Genomic DNA, 17,494 nt, shown 5'->3' on the forward strand with positions numbered 1-17,494 from the left:
GTACAGTACTTGAGTAAATGTACTTAGTTACATTCCACCACTGCGTGTGAGTGTGTGTGCATTCACTTAAGTATTTGCATGCTTCCAGCACTGACAGAACACCTCCATACTGATGGGGGGCAGATAAACCAGAAGTCAAACAGCCAGACAAAGCAGACTGAGATGTTGATATCCAGAAAGACAAGTTAAAGGGGGAGAGCGGACGCTAGTTGCTCGAGTTTCACGATTCGATGCCCGCGGTCTTTCACTTTCAGCAAAATGAACTATGGTACACAACATAGACACACTCAAACAGCCCGTGTGTTGTGTTAAGCAGCTACCTGCCGAGGCCTTCAACAATGGATAGTTCAAACAGTGGTCACCCTCGAACATCAGAGCTGAACGGATTGAGGCGTATCCGCGGCCTAGTGAAATGAAGGGGCGAGTTAAGAGGTCAATGTGACGGACGGGGTCAGATGTTGCTTTGGAGGTGGTGAACATGATGGAGCGATAACACGACCAGCCTGACACCCGTCGACCCTCTGTGATATATTCCGTTCAGCTCTTGTTCAAAGATGCAGGATAAAAGAGGGGGGTTAAGAAGGGGCCGCTTGGGACGTCAACACACGATGTCTTGTCTTTCTTCCTCTATCTATAAAATCTGCAGAAGCACTCCCTCTGAGAGGAGGCTCGACCTTTGATCTTCTTAAGGGAAAACAGAGGCGAGATGTCGGCGGCAAAAGAAATGACAGTCGCCCGTCGACGCTTCGGGTGGCGACTGCTAAGGTTGTCAGCAGTTAAGTCTAGATGCTGCAAAAGGATGTCTCATTATAGTGTGACTTTTTGGGCTCTCGGTGGACTCGAGCCATTAGAAGACCGCAAATTCTGAAAATCCGCTTCCAGTGTGGGAAGACGGCAGCGTGAACTCATGTTTGCAACGGCCTCACCCAGTACCATCCATGCAGTGTCTTTGTCCACAACTGCATCTAAGTTTGTCTTCGTTTGATTGCTGGGGGAGCTGGCGCTCGATCGGTTGGGAGAGCTTGGTCTGCTGCATCCTGTGGACCCAGGGACCACGGCCCTGCCCGAAGCTGAGCCCGAAGAGGTAACACCGACAGCGGTCTGACAGTACGCTGAAGCAGGGCAGGCTAAGCTAACTGCTAGCCCATGCAGACCGGCAGTTCCGATAACACTGAGGGTGGTCTGGCAGCGGCCTCGCCTAGCGTTGACTGTGTTTTTGGTGTCGTCGTGTGGAGTGCGGGGAGGTGTCTCGAAGGTGTCTGGCTGGGAGAGCTGGCGTTGGATCGGCTGAGGGAGCCTGGTCTGCTCCGTCTGGTGGGCCCAGGGATCACGGCCCTGCCCGGAGCTGCACTCGAAGAGGAAACACTGAGGGTGGTCTGACAGGACGTGGAAGTGGGGCTGGCTAAGCTAACTGTTAGCTCATGCAGATCAGCAGTTCTGACAGTCATCCTAGCGGTCGCTCTCTTGGACAGTGAATTTTTTTTTTTTTTGATACGTGTTTTGTGGTTGTTGTTTTTTTTTTTGTAGTTTGGATGTGTGTTTTTGTCTTTTGTGTTGCACTGCTGTGGGCTGGGGGGAAATGATATTTCGTTTCATTCCATGTGCGCAGGTGCATGGAATGAAATGACAAATAAATGTTCCTGATTCCTGATTCTTGAGTCAGCTTGCACTCTATGGGTGCAAGTAACAATAGCATCACTAAAGATCTGGATCAGCTTATCAGTAGTGTTACACATAGCCATGGCAACAGCGGTACTCATCACCCGTACCACCACCTCTCCTCTGATGTCCAGAACGTGGCCTGTGTAAGATTATCGAGTGTTGCGAAATTGTCCTGCAAACCTCTGTAATGAAGGTGATTTAAGAGTTTGTCAGATTGATCCAAATACACTTTTATTTGCAGGGGTGTCGGAGTTCAGAACCAGACTGCTCTACTCTCTTCTTCGTCCTCACTCCAATCAACTCCAATTTGGAGGACATGAAAAGAGCTTTAATGGCCTCATTATTGTGGCACGACCCCATTTTGACTCCAGCTTCTCTCTGTTTCCCTGTAATGGGGGAGGACAGGCGCTTCGTGGCTATTCCTCTCCACAGACGGCAAGAATTTTTTGGAGGCACATGAAGCAAGGATTGGCCATTGTTGAAATCAAGCAAGGTCATCAAGTTGCTGAATACGGGCCCTTTTTGAAAAGCAAATATCATGGTTGGTTGAACTAATGGGATCGGATATAACTCAGCAAAATTGGTGCATAGGTTTACGTTGCACATGAGGCTGCAAATGTAACGGACAGTTTGGGATTAGTGTATTATCACAATCAAACACACACATACTGGCATGAGTTCATATGTACAGACTCGTGTGCCCACACACACACACACAAATTACTACAAGCAAAGACGTCCTGCAAGCTTTAACACACCATATATGGAACAAATTCAGGGGCTAGAAGACACATGGATTTACCATTCAGTACGCGGAGTCTGTTCTCTGTCTAGTCTGGGCCCTCTTCCATTGTTAGCTGTCTATGGATAATACAGAGCAGCACACAGGCTTAGTCATATGGCTGCAGAGGATTATGTATGGGGGCTATACTGAATCCACTGGAACCACAGTTAACGCAAACACATACACACGGGGTGGCATGGCTCAGGAGGTGGCGCGGGTCATCTAGTAATCGAGTAATCGGAAAGTCGCTGGTTCAATCCCCGTCTCCTCCAGAGAGCGTGTCGAAGTGTCCTTGAGCAAGATACTGAACCTCTAACTGCTCCTGACGAGCAGGTTGGCGCCTTGCATGGCAGCCTACGCCATAAGTGCATGAATGTTTGTGTGAATGGGTGACTGTGAGACATCCACTGTAAAGCGCTTTTGAGTGGTCGGTAGACTAGAAAAGCACTATATAAATGCAGTCCATTAACCATTTTACCATATCACACACACACACACACACACACACACACACACACACACACTTCAAATGTCAACAAGAGCTAATTGTAACCTAAACTGGATTAAGGTGGCAACCTCTGCAATGAAATGATGATATAAAATAGGAGGGTTGATGACCACAGCTCAAACAGCAACATATATTACACGACCTGCTCATTGTCCCACATATAAGCTCTCCTTTATGGACCGATCTATATATTAACGCTTCAAGTGCTTCCGGAATGATCTAGATACTTCTTGATGCTCTCGGGTGAACGCTTTGCGCGGGGGGGTGGGGGGTGTATGTGAACTTAAGTGTGTGACTGCATATATAGTATGTATGTATGTGTGTGTGCGTGTGCATGCATGTGAGTGTGTGTGTGCGTGCACGCCCCCCTACCCCCGGTCAGTGTGATGGTGAAGAGTGCCAGAGAGCATTGTATCTCATCTTCTGGACAAGTCCTTAATCTGTGTGACCCAGTGAGGGATTACCGGGGGGGGGGGGGGTGCTGGAAGTGGGGAAAAAATAAAAAGGTGTCTTGAAATTCGCCCTTTAAATCTGATAACAGAGTGTTTCGATTTTTACGTGAGGGTGTGCACGTGGGTGCATGCGTGAATGTGCGTGCTTGTGTTTGCAACCGCAGGGGGAAACTTTCTTTCTGCAGATTTTATCAGCTAATAAAAAGGACAGAATTACACAATCTACACCTCCCACGTTCATTTTTATGCATCAGTCTCAGAGTGTGTGTACTCATTAATCTCCCGTGTGACCACATTAACGCAGTTTAAATTTACTTAGTCGTAGTCACTACTGAGAGGACTGGGACTGTGGGCTGGGGTTAATTGTTTTGCAGTACACTCATTAGTGGGTTGGCGGAAAGCTAGCCCACTCCAGTCTAATCTCACAGCTCTTTATTATTTCTTTAGGGCTCTAGTTACGTCAACATTCACTCGGTTTAGGGCGTCCGGGTAGCGTAGCGGCCTGTTCAGTTGCCTACCAACACAGGGCTCGCCGGTTCGAATCCCCATGTTACCTCCGGCTTGGTCGGGCGTCCCTACACGCGCAATTGGTCGTGTCTGCGGGTGGGTAGCCGGATGTGGGTATATGTGTCCTGGTCGCTGCACTAGCGCCTCCTCTGATCAGTCGGGGCGCCTGTTAAGGGGGGAGGGGGAACTGGGGGGAATAGCGTGACCCTTCCATGCGCTACGTCCCCCTGGCAAAACGTCTCACTGTCAGGTGAAAAGAAGCAGCTGGCGACTCCACATGTATCGGAGGAGGCATGTGGTAGTCTGCAGCCCTCCCCGGATCGGCAGAGGGGGTGGAGCAGCGACCGGGGCGGCTCGGAAGAGTGGGGTAATTGGCCAAGTGCAATTGGGGAGAAAGAGGGGGGAAAATCCCCCCCAAAACAACCCCCCAAAAAACATGATTTTTCAATATCGCCCAGCACTAGGCATGGTTGAGGGTTCAATTCCCAGTGTGTCTCAAAGAGTAGAGAATAGCGCGGATGCTTCAATGGTTATGGAGCTACGCTACAGAACCACATGGTATTATGGTGTTGTTGCATGCACAGGAGAGGATATGTGTCATGCTGATGATGTCTGGGAGCTCTAGTCTGACTTACCGTACGTTGCTAAAGGATCAAAACATCACACAGCAGGGGGTCTGTCGATGTATCTGTGTGTGTGTGCATGTGTGTGTGCATGCGTGTGTGCATGTGTGTGATGGGGGGCCGTCATCGTGTTTACCCCACGCAGGTTTCCTGGGCAGTTGTTTGGGTTCAAGCTTTGTCTCTCTTGACAAGCGTTCAGGTCCGCATCAGGGCCACGTGTGTCTGCCTTAAATCTTATCTAAGAGGATTCAGGACAGATGGCGTCCCATTGTTTGGGGGATGTGTTTATGATTACAAAACGAGGTGAATGGTACCCTGGGACTAGTCAACCATGCCATCCGCCCCTTTTAAAAAAAACAAACATCGCTCCCACAGATTTAGGGTCTTCCCTCGTTTGCCTCTGTCATCCTCCTCTGTGAAACAAAAGGTTGGGCAGGCCCGCTTATGTAAAGTAGGCTTTATGGTTATTCCGTGGTTGCGATCCTCTGATTGGTTGGGAGGGAGCCAGTCAATGCAGAAGTTATTTTGAGGGATGCTCTTTGTCATTGCCTTGACTGGGAACTAAGAAAGCACATTTCAGAGCTCAACATCTCCGTTGTCACAAAATTATAGCTTACCGCTAACGCAAATAGCGACGCGTTGTTGATGCTGCGCACACAAATTTGGGACAGGCTGTAAACCAGTCTTGTGTAAGCAATGCGGGGTAACGTTCAGAATGCGCGTTCTCATTCACGCAAACAACAACTGAGGGCATCTGGCTGCTTTAATCAGAGTCGCCATCGTCGCTGACAACACTGGTGATGACACTGCATAAATAAATGCATGAAAAAATCATTCATAGGTGTCCGGGTGACATGGTGGTCTATTCCGTTGCCTACCAACACGGGGATCGTCGGTTCGAATCCCCATGTTACCTCCGGCTTGGTCGAGCGTCCCTACGGACACAGTTGGCCGTGCCTTCGAGTGGGAAGCCGGACGTGGGGATGTGTCCTGGTCGCTGCACTAGCGCCTCCTCTGGTCGGTCGGGGGCACCTGTTCGGGAGGGAGGGGTAGCATGATCCTCCCACGTGCTTCGTCCCCCTGGCGAAACTCCTCACTGTCAGGCGAAAAGAAGCGGCTGGCGACCCCATGTATCGGAGGAGGCATGTGGTAGTCTGCAGCCCTCCCCGGATCGGCAGAGGGGGTGGAGCAGCGACCAGGACTGCTCAGATGAGTGGGGTAATTGGCAAGTACAATTGGGGAGAAAAAGGGGGGGGATCATTCATGAATCATTAATGAACCGTTTTAATGTATTCATGCCGACACAGGCGACCAAATGTTGTTCATTTACACTTGTGATTGTCAAGCTGTCCAAATGTTGAGAGGAAGTCGGGTGAATGATCATCATCCATGCAACCCCTCACTTCCACCAGAGGACAAGTTCCCCCCCCCCCACCCACCCACCGTATCCGCCCAAGCACCACCGCCGGCTGTCAATCTGCATCTCTCGCTTTCATCCATCGCCCTCCTTTAGCTCACTTACACTCTCTTAGCAGTGTGATCATCCTCATCCTCTTTCTCTTTTTTTTTGCTCTGTCAGTCTCTCCCTCTCTTCCTACCTCATTCTCTCCTTCGCCCGTCTTCTTGCATATCACCCAATGGAGAGAGAGAGAGAGAGATAGAGAGAGAGAGAGATTATGTGTGTGTGCTTACGAGTTTGCAAATTTACATCTCTTGCATAGTTTATCCTTGTGCAATGACCCCCTGCTCTTCAAGAGAAAAAAGTTTCACCTGCAAGAGGGAGGCGGACAGAGAGACTGATGAAACAAAACGAAATCCAGTGCAGATGAGCTGGACTGGACATCGAGTAGCTCCAATTACAATTACTGCTCTCTAACATCATAAAGTAGGACATTAAAAAAATAATAATAATCATTCCGCCGCCAGCACCGTTTTTATCCATATCCAAAGTGGGATTGCAAGTGACGTGGGGCCAAAGCGTTATCTGGCATCATTTGGGGGCCGCTAATCTGCATGTGCAAAATAAATCCAATCTGACAGCGCCCTTGCATCTTGAAACGGGATTGTTCTAGAGAAGGAGAGGCTAAACTTGACAAGAGAAGTTGAGAGAGAGAGAAGCCTACAAAGGGGAGGGTGTGTATGAAGCGAGAGAGAGAGAGAAAGAAAGAAAGTCTACACAGGGGAGGGTGTGTACGGGGAGAGGGAGAGAGAGGGGGGGAGAGAGAGAGAGAGAGAGAGAGAGAGGAGAGAGAGAGAGAGAGAGAGAGAGAGAGAGAGAGAGAGAGAGCGAGAGAGAGCGAGAGCACCAAGGCGCCAGGATCTACAGCATCCAGATAGGTAGAAGTGCCACAAGCAAACTATTTTTTAAAATGGATGGGACCAAGCCAGCCATGGAGTCTAACGCGGAGGAGAACCAGGACGAGGGGCAAGAGAGCAAAGGTATGAAGTCGGTAAATGGGGAGATCGTGAGGGGATGCCAGTCGGGGAGACGTTTGAGCGTTTTCCAGAGATTTTTGCCCGCGCGCCCGCCCGAGCGGTTTAACCTACTTGCGGACACAATAGCGGCGTTTTCTTCTTCACCGTCCCTCCGCCACGACGCCGCCCGCCCGTTCTCCAGCACAAATGACCCGGGACTGTCCAAATGTCCGTCCGTCGTTTTGTGCGCGTTGCTTGGCGGATTTGGCGGAAAGAGACTGTGGGGGGTGGGGGGGTAAGCAAAACGCACGGTCTGTTTTATGGGGCATATTAAATCCCGATTTGCTTTGCTTTGCTTTGCTGCAGCCATGTGGACTCCCCGTCATTGTCCCCGAGTCACACCTATGAGGGCAGAAAACCGTCGCTATGCACCCGTGCAGTACGCTATCCAGTGCATGCGCTGTTGTGGGGGGGGGGGCATTGTTTTCCGTCAGGTGTGGATCGGTGTTATCTAAGAGGTGTCCGCCGATGTCTTTGAGGATGTCGCCGCATCATATGATGACTGATGACGGGTTGGGTTATTACAGGTTATCCTCGTACAGGTCGACTGTCTGCTATGGGTTGCACGGGGCGGCGTTTCGAACCTGTGTTGTCTACCGTACGCCCGCAAAGAAAGGCTCGACGGCGTCTCGGTTTGATTGGCACGCTTGACGGGTCTTCGTGCCCATCGCTTTAACCCCGTCCTGTAGACCGTCTCACCCCTCACTCACACATATATTGAGTTCCGCTAGTCGTGTTTTCGGTAGCCGCTCTCCCCGGAGCCCTTATGATATGAATCTGGATCTTGTTAAAAAGTGTAGGCGTGTCTTTGTCCGTCGTACTCGACGCCCACGCACACACCGGGTGGGTGTAGATGATTTGTTGTGGTGTGGCGGTGGAGGTAAAACTGCACCCCTCGCAGGTTGGAGACGACACTGGAGTCCGTGAAAATGCGCCCTGTGATAATAACAGCTGTTTCTTATTGGCCAGGTGACCTCTTGTGTAAAGAAGTGACTTGATAGGGCCCCTTTGTTCCGCATGGTACGCGTTACCCCAAGGTGGTCTGGGCTATGGTGGTCCCGGGGCTCTTTGCTGCACATTTTCTCCCTCCAGCGATGTCCTGATTCTGGTGTCTCCCATCTTGCCCGCCCCCCCTCCCCTCCCCTCCCCGTGTCCCACATTTTAGCTACTATATGGAAATGCCCATGTGGTGCAAAAGTGGTCAAATGAATGTTAATAACTGTTGTTCAAATGCAAGACGTTTTTAGGGACCTGTTAACCCCAATTAAAACATTATACCCCAAAAAAGAAAGTTACTACTTTTCAAAAGAAATGTTGCCATCACACGACAAATTATATTTTTGTCATTATAAATAGTGAATAGCTGTTTGTTGGGGTTAAAAAAATGCTTCACGTTTGCCCTCACGGCAGGCCTACAGTATGTTACACACCACAACACCCATCCCGTCACTCTTCACATTCAGTCATCACTGTAGCTATACTAATATAATCAGCTACAACCACAACTACAACCATACCTCAAATGGGGCCTTGCCACGGTAGTGTCAGAAGGTAAGGTTTGAAGGTATGAGCCGTTTGTTTTTCTTCTCAGATCAATGACGTGACGTGCAGAAGAGTGAGTTGTCCTTCAGCAGCAACATTTTAAATTAAGCAATATGACATTGCGAGGGTGTGAAGTTTTTGTTAGTGCTACCTCCGTTTCCCTGGAAATACATGGGGTATGAGTAATACTTGGAGAACAATTAGTCACGTCAGTAGACTCCTACGTAATAAAGCCTAGTTTCACTACTCCAGCAAGTATAGACGTCCCGTTAGTAACGACCTAGAAAACAGACGATTTCTAGTCCCTGAGTCATCCGGCCAACTTGAGCTAATGCTTTCTAGAGATCGTGGGATTTCCCACTGAATAAATACCACACATATAAACAAAAAACTGCCATACTAGCTCAATCTTGTTCTAACGAAGATATCTGCTGGGCGAAAAAAAATATCTTCCAAGGACAGATTTAGCTTATTTCCGCGAACTTGACATGTGTTTTAAGCTAGTAGCGTCGATGGCGGAGGAATATTTATAGTAATGAGAATTTTTTTTTTTTATTTGAGCACAGCTAGGTGCGCTGTCATGCTCGGAACTACCTATTGTATAATAAGATATTACATCATCTGCTCCCAAGGCGTATACTGCGTGCATTAGCGGGTGTGTGATGAGAGCCAGGCAGCGCCTAAAAGCTCGAGTTGCTAAAAACACGTCATCATCCATGCACCATGACAGGGCACAACTGTTCATCGATGTAGCAATGAACTCTTAAAATGTGATTTTTTTTCTTTTTATGTGTCACCACTCAAATTACACTGGCAAAAAATAGAGTCGGCTTTTTCGGCATGCTCAAATTTCATAGGCTGTAGGTGTGCTGTAGCCACCCACGCCGGCAACTCTGACAACGCACCAAAATAGATTGGATTTGAGGATGGCCTATTTGTCAGCGCAATCAGACATTTTGTGTGCATTTGACATCTGGAGTGTGACCATAAGCTTATAGCATCCGTTAAGATGCTCAAGATTTACAGTTTGGGGTAGGCAAGCCAGAAATGTCATGTAAGAAGCTTGCGTTTGTGTGTGCCAGTGCCTGGTCTTGCTTTGGTAGGGCGCATTTCCGTTTTAACCTCTCAACTCGAGCAGATGTGTGCAGCACTTTTTTTTCTTTTTTGCTACTCTCATGACAAAGTCAAAAGCATTTGAAGCCGGACAAGCCAAAACATAATCTTCTGGTCTTTTCTATCCGTTTGATTGTTGAAAAACAGAGCTGCCCCTTTTCTAACCATGCGTTCTGTCGTAGGTGGGAATAAAAAGGAATAGAGTAAGTGTCAGGTAGTAATTCTAAGCCGGGGTCCCCAGTTACATTCAAACCTCTTGTACTCAGATAAAGACGTAGCACTATCACGCTTTATAAAAATGTGAACCTTGAAACAACTTGAAACCTGAGAGAGCCCATTTACTCATTGTCCAAAAGAAAAAAAGATGCCTTGGACAGTTTGATCCAAACCCCATTACAGTATCGCCACAGTAGATTTTTAACAGGGGTGAATGAACCACTCCCCCTCACTTAACCGTATAGGAAAACACAGACTCGGTGTTAATGCAGTTATACATATCCAACATAGTGTGTTGTTAGTGGCAGCTTTTTTTTTTAATATATATATATATATCAATAAATGTTCATTAAGAAATGACTCCGTTAGTTACCTTGATCATTGCAAACAAAGCCTGCGTATTTGATTACGGGCGTCCGTGGAGAAGGCCGTCTCTCTGGTGTCTTCCTGAGACATCGAGCCAAGAGTAATTATGAACTGAAAAATGAACACAGAAACAGGCTTGATGCATAATCCCAATGGGGGGGGGGGGGTACAGATTGATCTTTTTGCCTGATTGCTTGCCATAATCTCTAATCTGTATGTCTGCGGACCTGCACTGTGCTCAGGAGGACTCAGATGAGGAGGGCTCCAATTGCTAGTAGCCTATGCTCTCTGGGGTACCAATCATATTTGATACGAGTCAAGTTTTCGTTTTATTCAGGAATAAAGCAAACACCTCCCAGGCGAGCTTCTTTTTTTTTTTTTCTTCATTCTTATATTTAATGTACTTTCGGTGACCCTTCTAAAGCGGTTTTGTCATCGTGCAATCTTTTACAAAAAATGCTGCTGCAAAGTGATTGTTTTGAGTAACTGGGTTGTTCACACACCTTTCCCCTCCGTGCTAAACCTGTGTGTGTGTGTGTGTGTGTGTGTGTGTGTGTGTGTGTGTGTCTGTGTCTGTGTGTACCTTTTCTTTCATAACTTGCCACTTGCTCGCTACCCATGCTTTGGTTTGGACGTTCACTTTAAGACCAGAATCGTGAGAGATAAGATCATTGTTACAACGGCACTTGATGTGTGTGTGTGTGTGTGTGTGTGTGTGTGTGTGTGTGTGTGTGTGTGTGTGTGTGTGTGTGTGTGTGCGTGCGTGCGTGCGTGCATGCGTGGTGTTAGATTGTCCTCTTGGCAGAATAGAGCAGTTAGTCTCGCTACCGCTGCAGCTGAATACACAGTCGGAGCCGTATCTCCTTTTAATCATATTTAATTTTCTTTTCAGTATGTCGATCTGTGGAGCTGCTGTGGAATCGATGCTATTCCGTCTCAGTACATCGGTGCTCCACGACTTCAGATTTATGGAGCCAACCCTCAGTGTTTGACACATTGATCTGGCGTTAAACCGAGATAGCTGGCGATGACGTTGTGGAATTCTCCAACTCCCCGCAGAATCTGACTCCCCCTGGCGTGAACGGGTTATGGTTAGGGGTGGGAGGTTAGGGTTAGGGGGTTAGGGTTAGCATAACCTTACCAAGCCTCATGCTAAGGGGAGTCACATTCTGTGGGGGAGTGGGAAAATTCCGTAACACCGGTGTTTTAAGTGTTGATGGTGTCACGTGACCCTTCACAAGGGGTTCGTGATGTGAACCGGCTACGTCAAGGTGACTCATGGGAACTTCAAGGAACAAGCGCCGAACAGTCACTTAGTAGTAATGTCACTGGAGTGCCATGCATTAAATTGCATTCATTGTCTGCACGGCTGGGCAATGGTTGAATATTACTGTTTATCGTCTTTCAATGGTATTGTATCAGGATGAAATTGGGATACCATCATATTGTGATACACAATTTTGCAGTCTAAATTAACGATACTGAGAATCTATGACCTAAAATGTCTCTCAGAAATATTTGAGAATTACTATTTGCAAACTAGCTTTGGTTTGATATTATACTTTACATTACCGAACATTCCAATGTGATCAACTTCAGTTGAATTCTTAAACAAGGTATTTTCCATACGTACGCAGATATAGTGATAAATACATCGATATCGTGTGAATTTCCATAAGATAATCATGATGATAATATTCTCCATATCGCCCAGCAGTAGTTAGTGGCGATGACAGTGGAGTGCAATACAGTAAATTCCATTTTATTGTCTGGTTTTGGGGGATCACGTGTCTGAGGTTTTTAGGGAAGATACATTTAAATAACCAAATCATGTCCAGTTGATCGCTTGCTTAAATTTCTTTATGTCTTGGAAGTAAAAGTTAAGAAACTATAGTCAAGTCACATTTGCGATTGTTTTTTCATGTTTTATTTGGGCTGTGCAGCAGTACTGAAGAAAATTGGACGTTTGGTAATAAACAGTCTTTTGTACACTTTACCTGCTTTCTCATCTGATAAAACATCTGATGCTTACAATCTACATCATAATTGCAGTTTTCGCCTGGTTTACAAACTGTTTGGACTTCATGTTTCTTGATTAACCCCCCCCCCCACACACACACACACGTTTGGTTGACTCTATTGGTTTAGTTACCCCCCACCCCCCAAAAAAAGAAGCTTCAAGCCATTTTACAACCAGAAATGGTGATATCACAAGAATAGCAGATGAACCAGCCTAGCCTTTTAAAAACCACCCGAGCAAGGAAGAGGGAAGAGACCACTTTGAGCAGTTTTGTGTGTGTGTGGGGGGGGGGCTTCAAAGTTATTTTGGTGAAGCAGCGTTTGTACATTTCAGATGAGCTCAGGTTGGGTCCTTATTTTCTAAGGGCCAGTTCCTGAGGGTAACATCGACTTATCACCATCATTTAGGTGAAAGAGAGAGAGACAGAGAGACAGAGAGAGAGAATGAGTGTGAGTGAGTGAGTGGTAGAGAGATGGTGGCAGAGAGAGAGAGAGAGTGGTAGAGAGAGAACAGTGGAGAGAGAGAGTGGTAGAGAGTGTTAGAGAGAGTGGCAGAGAAAGTGGTAGAGCGAGAGAGAGAGTGGTAGAGCAAGAGCAGTGGAGAGAAGGTGGTAGACAGTGTTAGCGAGAGAGTGGTAGTGAGAGAGTGGCAATGAGAGAGTGGTAGAGAGAACAGTGGTAGAGAGAGCAGTGGAGAAGAGTGGTAGAGAGACAATGGTAGAAAGAGAGCAGTAGAGAGAACAGTGGAGAGCGAGAGTGTCAGAGAGAGACAGTGGTAGAGAGAGAGCAGTGGGGAGCGAGAGGTAGAGAGAGTGGTAGAGAGTGTTAGAGAGAGAGTGGTAGTGAGACAGTGGTAGAGACAGAGCAGTGGGGAGCGAGAGAGGTAGAGAGAGAGTGGTACAGATAGAGTGGTAGCGAGACAGTGGTAGAGACAGCAGTGACGAGCAAGAGCAGTAGAGAGAGCATGGTAGTGCGTGTTAGAGCGAGAGAGTGGTAGCGAGAGAGTAGTAGAGAGAGAGGTAGAAAGAGAGTGGCAGAGAGTGGTAGAGAGAGAGTAGTAGAAAGAGTGGTACAGAGAGAGTGGTAGAGAGCATGGTAGAGGGAGAGTGGTAGAAAGCATGGTAGAGAGAGAGTGGTAGAGAGCATGGTAGAGAGAGTGGTAGAAAGAGAGTGGTAGAGAGAGAGGTAGAAAGAGAGTGGCAGAGAGTGGTAGAGAGAGAGTAGTAGAAAGAGTGGTACAGAGAGAGTGGTAGAGAGCATGGTAGAGGGAGAGTGGTAGAAAGCATGGTAGAGAGAGAGTGGTAGAGAGCATTGTAGAGAGAGAGTGGTAGAGAGCATGGTAGAGAGAGTGGTAGAAAGAGAGTGGTAGAGAGCATGGTAGAGAGAGAGTGGTAGAGAGAGAGAGTGGTAGAGAGAGAGTGGTAGAGAAAGGGCAGTGGCTCTGTACTCATCACAGTCACTTCTTTTGAGTCAGGCGGATCTCTGTGTTTTCCACTAAGACGCTGTGTTGCAGTAAAAAGCTGCACGGGGCTACAAATATAAAACTGTTGTGTCTTATCAGCTCTCAGAACAGTCTTGTGTCTCAAACGGGACCAAATCGGGCTTGTGTTCGACTCCAGTCCCCTTTTGCCTCTCCAAAACAGAAAATCTGTTTATGCGGTGTTTCCTACAAAAGGCCAGTTTATTTGAAGGGATTTCATTTCGACCAATGAAACCGATGGGCTGTTAATGACACGGAGTGTGTGCGCCTATATTGTGACGTCATTGGACGATTGGTCAATTTATCAAATTGAAAATCAATCAATTGAGAAAAAAAACGATACTCGGCTCTTTTGGAATACAGCTGTTGAGATCCTGTGATGTTTTATAAGATCCATGTCTATAGGGGGAAACCTGACTGCAGCTGGTTGTATTGATTCAGAAAGGGTTTTTTTTCCATAGGGGGAGGAACTATAATTAGGCTGCCTCTCCTCTTGCCTCTTCTTTCTGTCTTTCTGTTTCTCTCTCTCTCTCTCTCTCTCTCTCTCTCTCTCTCTCTCTCTCTCTCTCTCTCCTCTCTCTCTCTCTCTCTCAAGCCTCGAATGTTTATATTTACTCTTATCTCACACCGATCTTTTGTCTCTCTCGCTTTCAAATTCTTGGTTTAAGTGAATTGCTCTGCCTGTGTGATTCTGCCCGAGAAGTCAGGGTAACTAAACAGCATTTATTTCCGCTATTTGTGTCGCGTGTTGACAAGATGATATTAAACAAACACGACACTTGCACCTGGACTCGCACCGGGAATACTTTACACACGAGTCAACTTCAGTGAAATCATCTGAGCCATGGCTGAATCATATTTCTGCAGTTTTTCTTTGTCATTTGCATATTTAGAAGGGGTGATAACATAAAAAAAACCCTCATTGTTCAGTCATATTAATGAAGCTGAAATAGTAAGGTATCACTTAACTCATGGATACTTAAGTTACAAGTTATGGGGAAAAGTAATGGGATTACAGAGTAACGCGATACTTCCCAATACAGCACCTAACTGTGTCTCATTCAACACCACCCACCTTTCTCTTCCACCCTCTCTCTGTCCGTCACCCTCCTCCCACCTCACTTCGCTCTCTTACCCGCCTTTTTTCATACAATACTCTGATCAACGCTCTCTCCCAATCCTCTCTTTCTAAATCTTTCCTCATCCATTTTTCTTTTTAACACATGCACAAATGAATTTGTGCAAGTGCATGCACACACATACACACACACACACTCCCCTCTTAAGCTGCTCTCCCCCTGAAGGTGTGTGAGGCTCTGGAAGCATGTGAAAGCCATCACACAGGGAGCGTCTTATGTGTTCCTCATTTGAAGCCATTTGCCCAAAGCATGCTGTCAGCCTCCATCTGGATGTGTGTGTGTGTGTGTGTGTGTTTGTGCGCGCGTGCCCATATTTGTTTACGTGTCAGTGACCCGGAGAGTCATTCGGGGGAACATCTATGTCTTTGCAACAGCTGAGATGGAGGGAAAATTGTCTATTTTTAGGCACACGTGTGGGCGAGACCTCGTGATGCGCCGTGGCATGTTCACATTCATGCCTGCCCGGTTCCTACGCTTCGTTCACATTTGCATGGGAAAAGCATACTCCACGTTTGCTCGTTCGTGGGGCGTGCGATGTTAGTATGCTCCCTGTCATCATGTCTAGCGTGTTGGGGCGCACGCGTGCACATGCGTTTTCCCGTGCATCCTACGGTCTACAGTGGGAACATGAATAGCACCTAGCGGCAGGTTGCCACAGCATGCCTTGTTCCAGAATAATGCCAACCTCCTCTTGCCTGCCTCCATCACCCACTGATGCCCAATCTGCTCAGCTCATCCCATAAACCTGCCTGACGCCGATTAAATCTGCCATCATCATCTGACATCAGTATTCATCAATTTTAGAGGGTGTCCAGGTAGCGTAGTGGTCTATTCCGTTGCCAACCAACATGAGGATCACCAGCTCAAACCCCCATGTTACCTCCGGCTTGGTTGGGCGTCTTTACAGACACAATTGGCCGTGTCTGTGGGTGGGAAGCCGGATGTGGGTATGTGTCCTGATCACTGCACTAGTGCCTCCTCTGGTCAGTCGGGGCGCCTGTTCAGGGGGGAGGGGGAACTGGTGGGAATAGTGTGATCCTCCCACGCGCTACGTCCTCCTGGCAAAACTCCTCACTGTCAGGTGAAAAGAAGCGGTTGGCAACTCCACATGTATCGGAGGGACATGTGGTAGTCTGCAGCCCTCCCTGGATCGGCAGATGGGGTGGAGCAGTGACTGGGACGGCTCGGAAGAGTGGGGTAATTGGCCAAGTACAATTGGGGGGAAAAGGGGGGGGGATAAAAAAAAGAATATTCATCAACTTCGTCTGCTAAGTTGTATAGAACCATTTCATCAGTCTGTAACTGAAGTTCCCTCGAAGATCAGGCGTAACTCTTTGCATCCTTTCTTTTTGATGAAAAATAATACATGTGAATGAACATGTGATGACCATATAACTATTTAAACTGTTAAGCACATTTCCTCGTAAGTCAGATCAGAATACATCTTTGTCCTACTGTAAATGAGTCTCTAACAAGTCATGCTAGAAAGCCTTCACTGGTTTAGACCTGATGTGCCACCCTGCCACCCCCCTCCACCCCCCCCCCCCACACACACACCATGCCGACGACCCTGAAAGGGAAGGGGAGTGGCCAGAGGAGGACCACTGACTTTGACATCTCAGGAAAAGTGACATTAGCCAAGTTGGTTGCATAACTACACATCCATCGAGTTAGATGGCATGGTACTCCTGGGGCAAGAAGATCTTTTTTTTTAGTTTTTGCAAGAACAGGACTCAACAGCTAAGTTTTTCTTTGCGCTCAGCTGAGGTAGCCAATCACGTCATGGTACAGGCGATGACGTTTGCTTAGATAAGAGATGACCAAAGAAAAGGAAGTAAGAGGAAGTTCCTGTAACACGTTTAGCTCCAGAGGTTTTGAGGACTCGCTGATCTCCATTTCAGACTTTCGGTGACCTTCTGAAACCTGTTGTGCTCCTAGCCAGCGCCATCGTTCAAAGTCGCACCGCAGTTTGTAAATGGTTTTATCAGTGTGTCCATCTCTGTATTATCATGCACAAACTATCTCAGCCTCTTTTGAGAACCACCCCAAAACAGCCCTAATGGGACCATACTCTGCCAGCATAACACGGAATAAAGTTCACAGAATGGACTGACAAGCCTCGGAATTAAATTTCCGGCTTCGATTTGGAGGTATAACTAGTGTCAGCAGTTGTGTCACATGAGGGTCTTCATCTTGGTATAAGTTGCGTTTTATGTACAGTCTCAAGATCAAGTGCCCTCATGATTTCATCTGAGCAGGGGAGACAGAAGTCAGAGGTTCACAATCAGTTTGTCAGATACACTGCCAGCTGTATTACAAAGGGCCACGAACAAACGTGGAGAAGGTCTGGTCAGCAAGGACGGCGGTTGTGTCACGGGGTGAAGGAGGTTCTCTGAAAAGCGGAGGGGGGGGGGTGGGATGTTATTTCTTTTTGGGGGGTGATTTCCCCCCTTTTTTTCTCCCAAATTGTACCCGGCCAATTACCCCACTCTTCCGAGCCTCCACCCCCTCTGCTGATCCGGGGAGGGCTGCAGACTACCGCATGCCTCCTCCGATACATGTGGAGTCACCAGCAGCTTCTTTTCACCTCAGAGTGATGAGTTTCGCC

The 17,494-nt window shown here is 47.5% G+C and overlaps 1 protein-coding gene across 1 annotated transcript in view; it reads left to right on the forward strand.

The window, feature by feature from the left end:
- Window positions 1-6,905: 6,905 nt before the first annotated feature.
- Window positions 6,906-17,494, forward strand: part of LOC130131475 (neuronal membrane glycoprotein M6-b-like) — a 42,625-nt gene continuing 32,036 nt past the window's right edge. Inside the window, exon 1 of the mRNA XM_056301157.1 lies at window positions 6,906-6,975. Within this exon, the coding sequence (XP_056157132.1) occupies window positions 6,906-6,975 (70 nt within the window). The remainder of the gene's footprint in view (window positions 6,976-17,494) is intronic.

The sequence above is a fragment of the Lampris incognitus genome, chromosome 21 (genome assembly GCF_029633865.1).
Source record: "Lampris incognitus isolate fLamInc1 chromosome 21, fLamInc1.hap2, whole genome shotgun sequence".
NCBI lineage: Eukaryota > Metazoa > Chordata > Actinopteri > Lampriformes > Lampridae > Lampris > Lampris incognitus.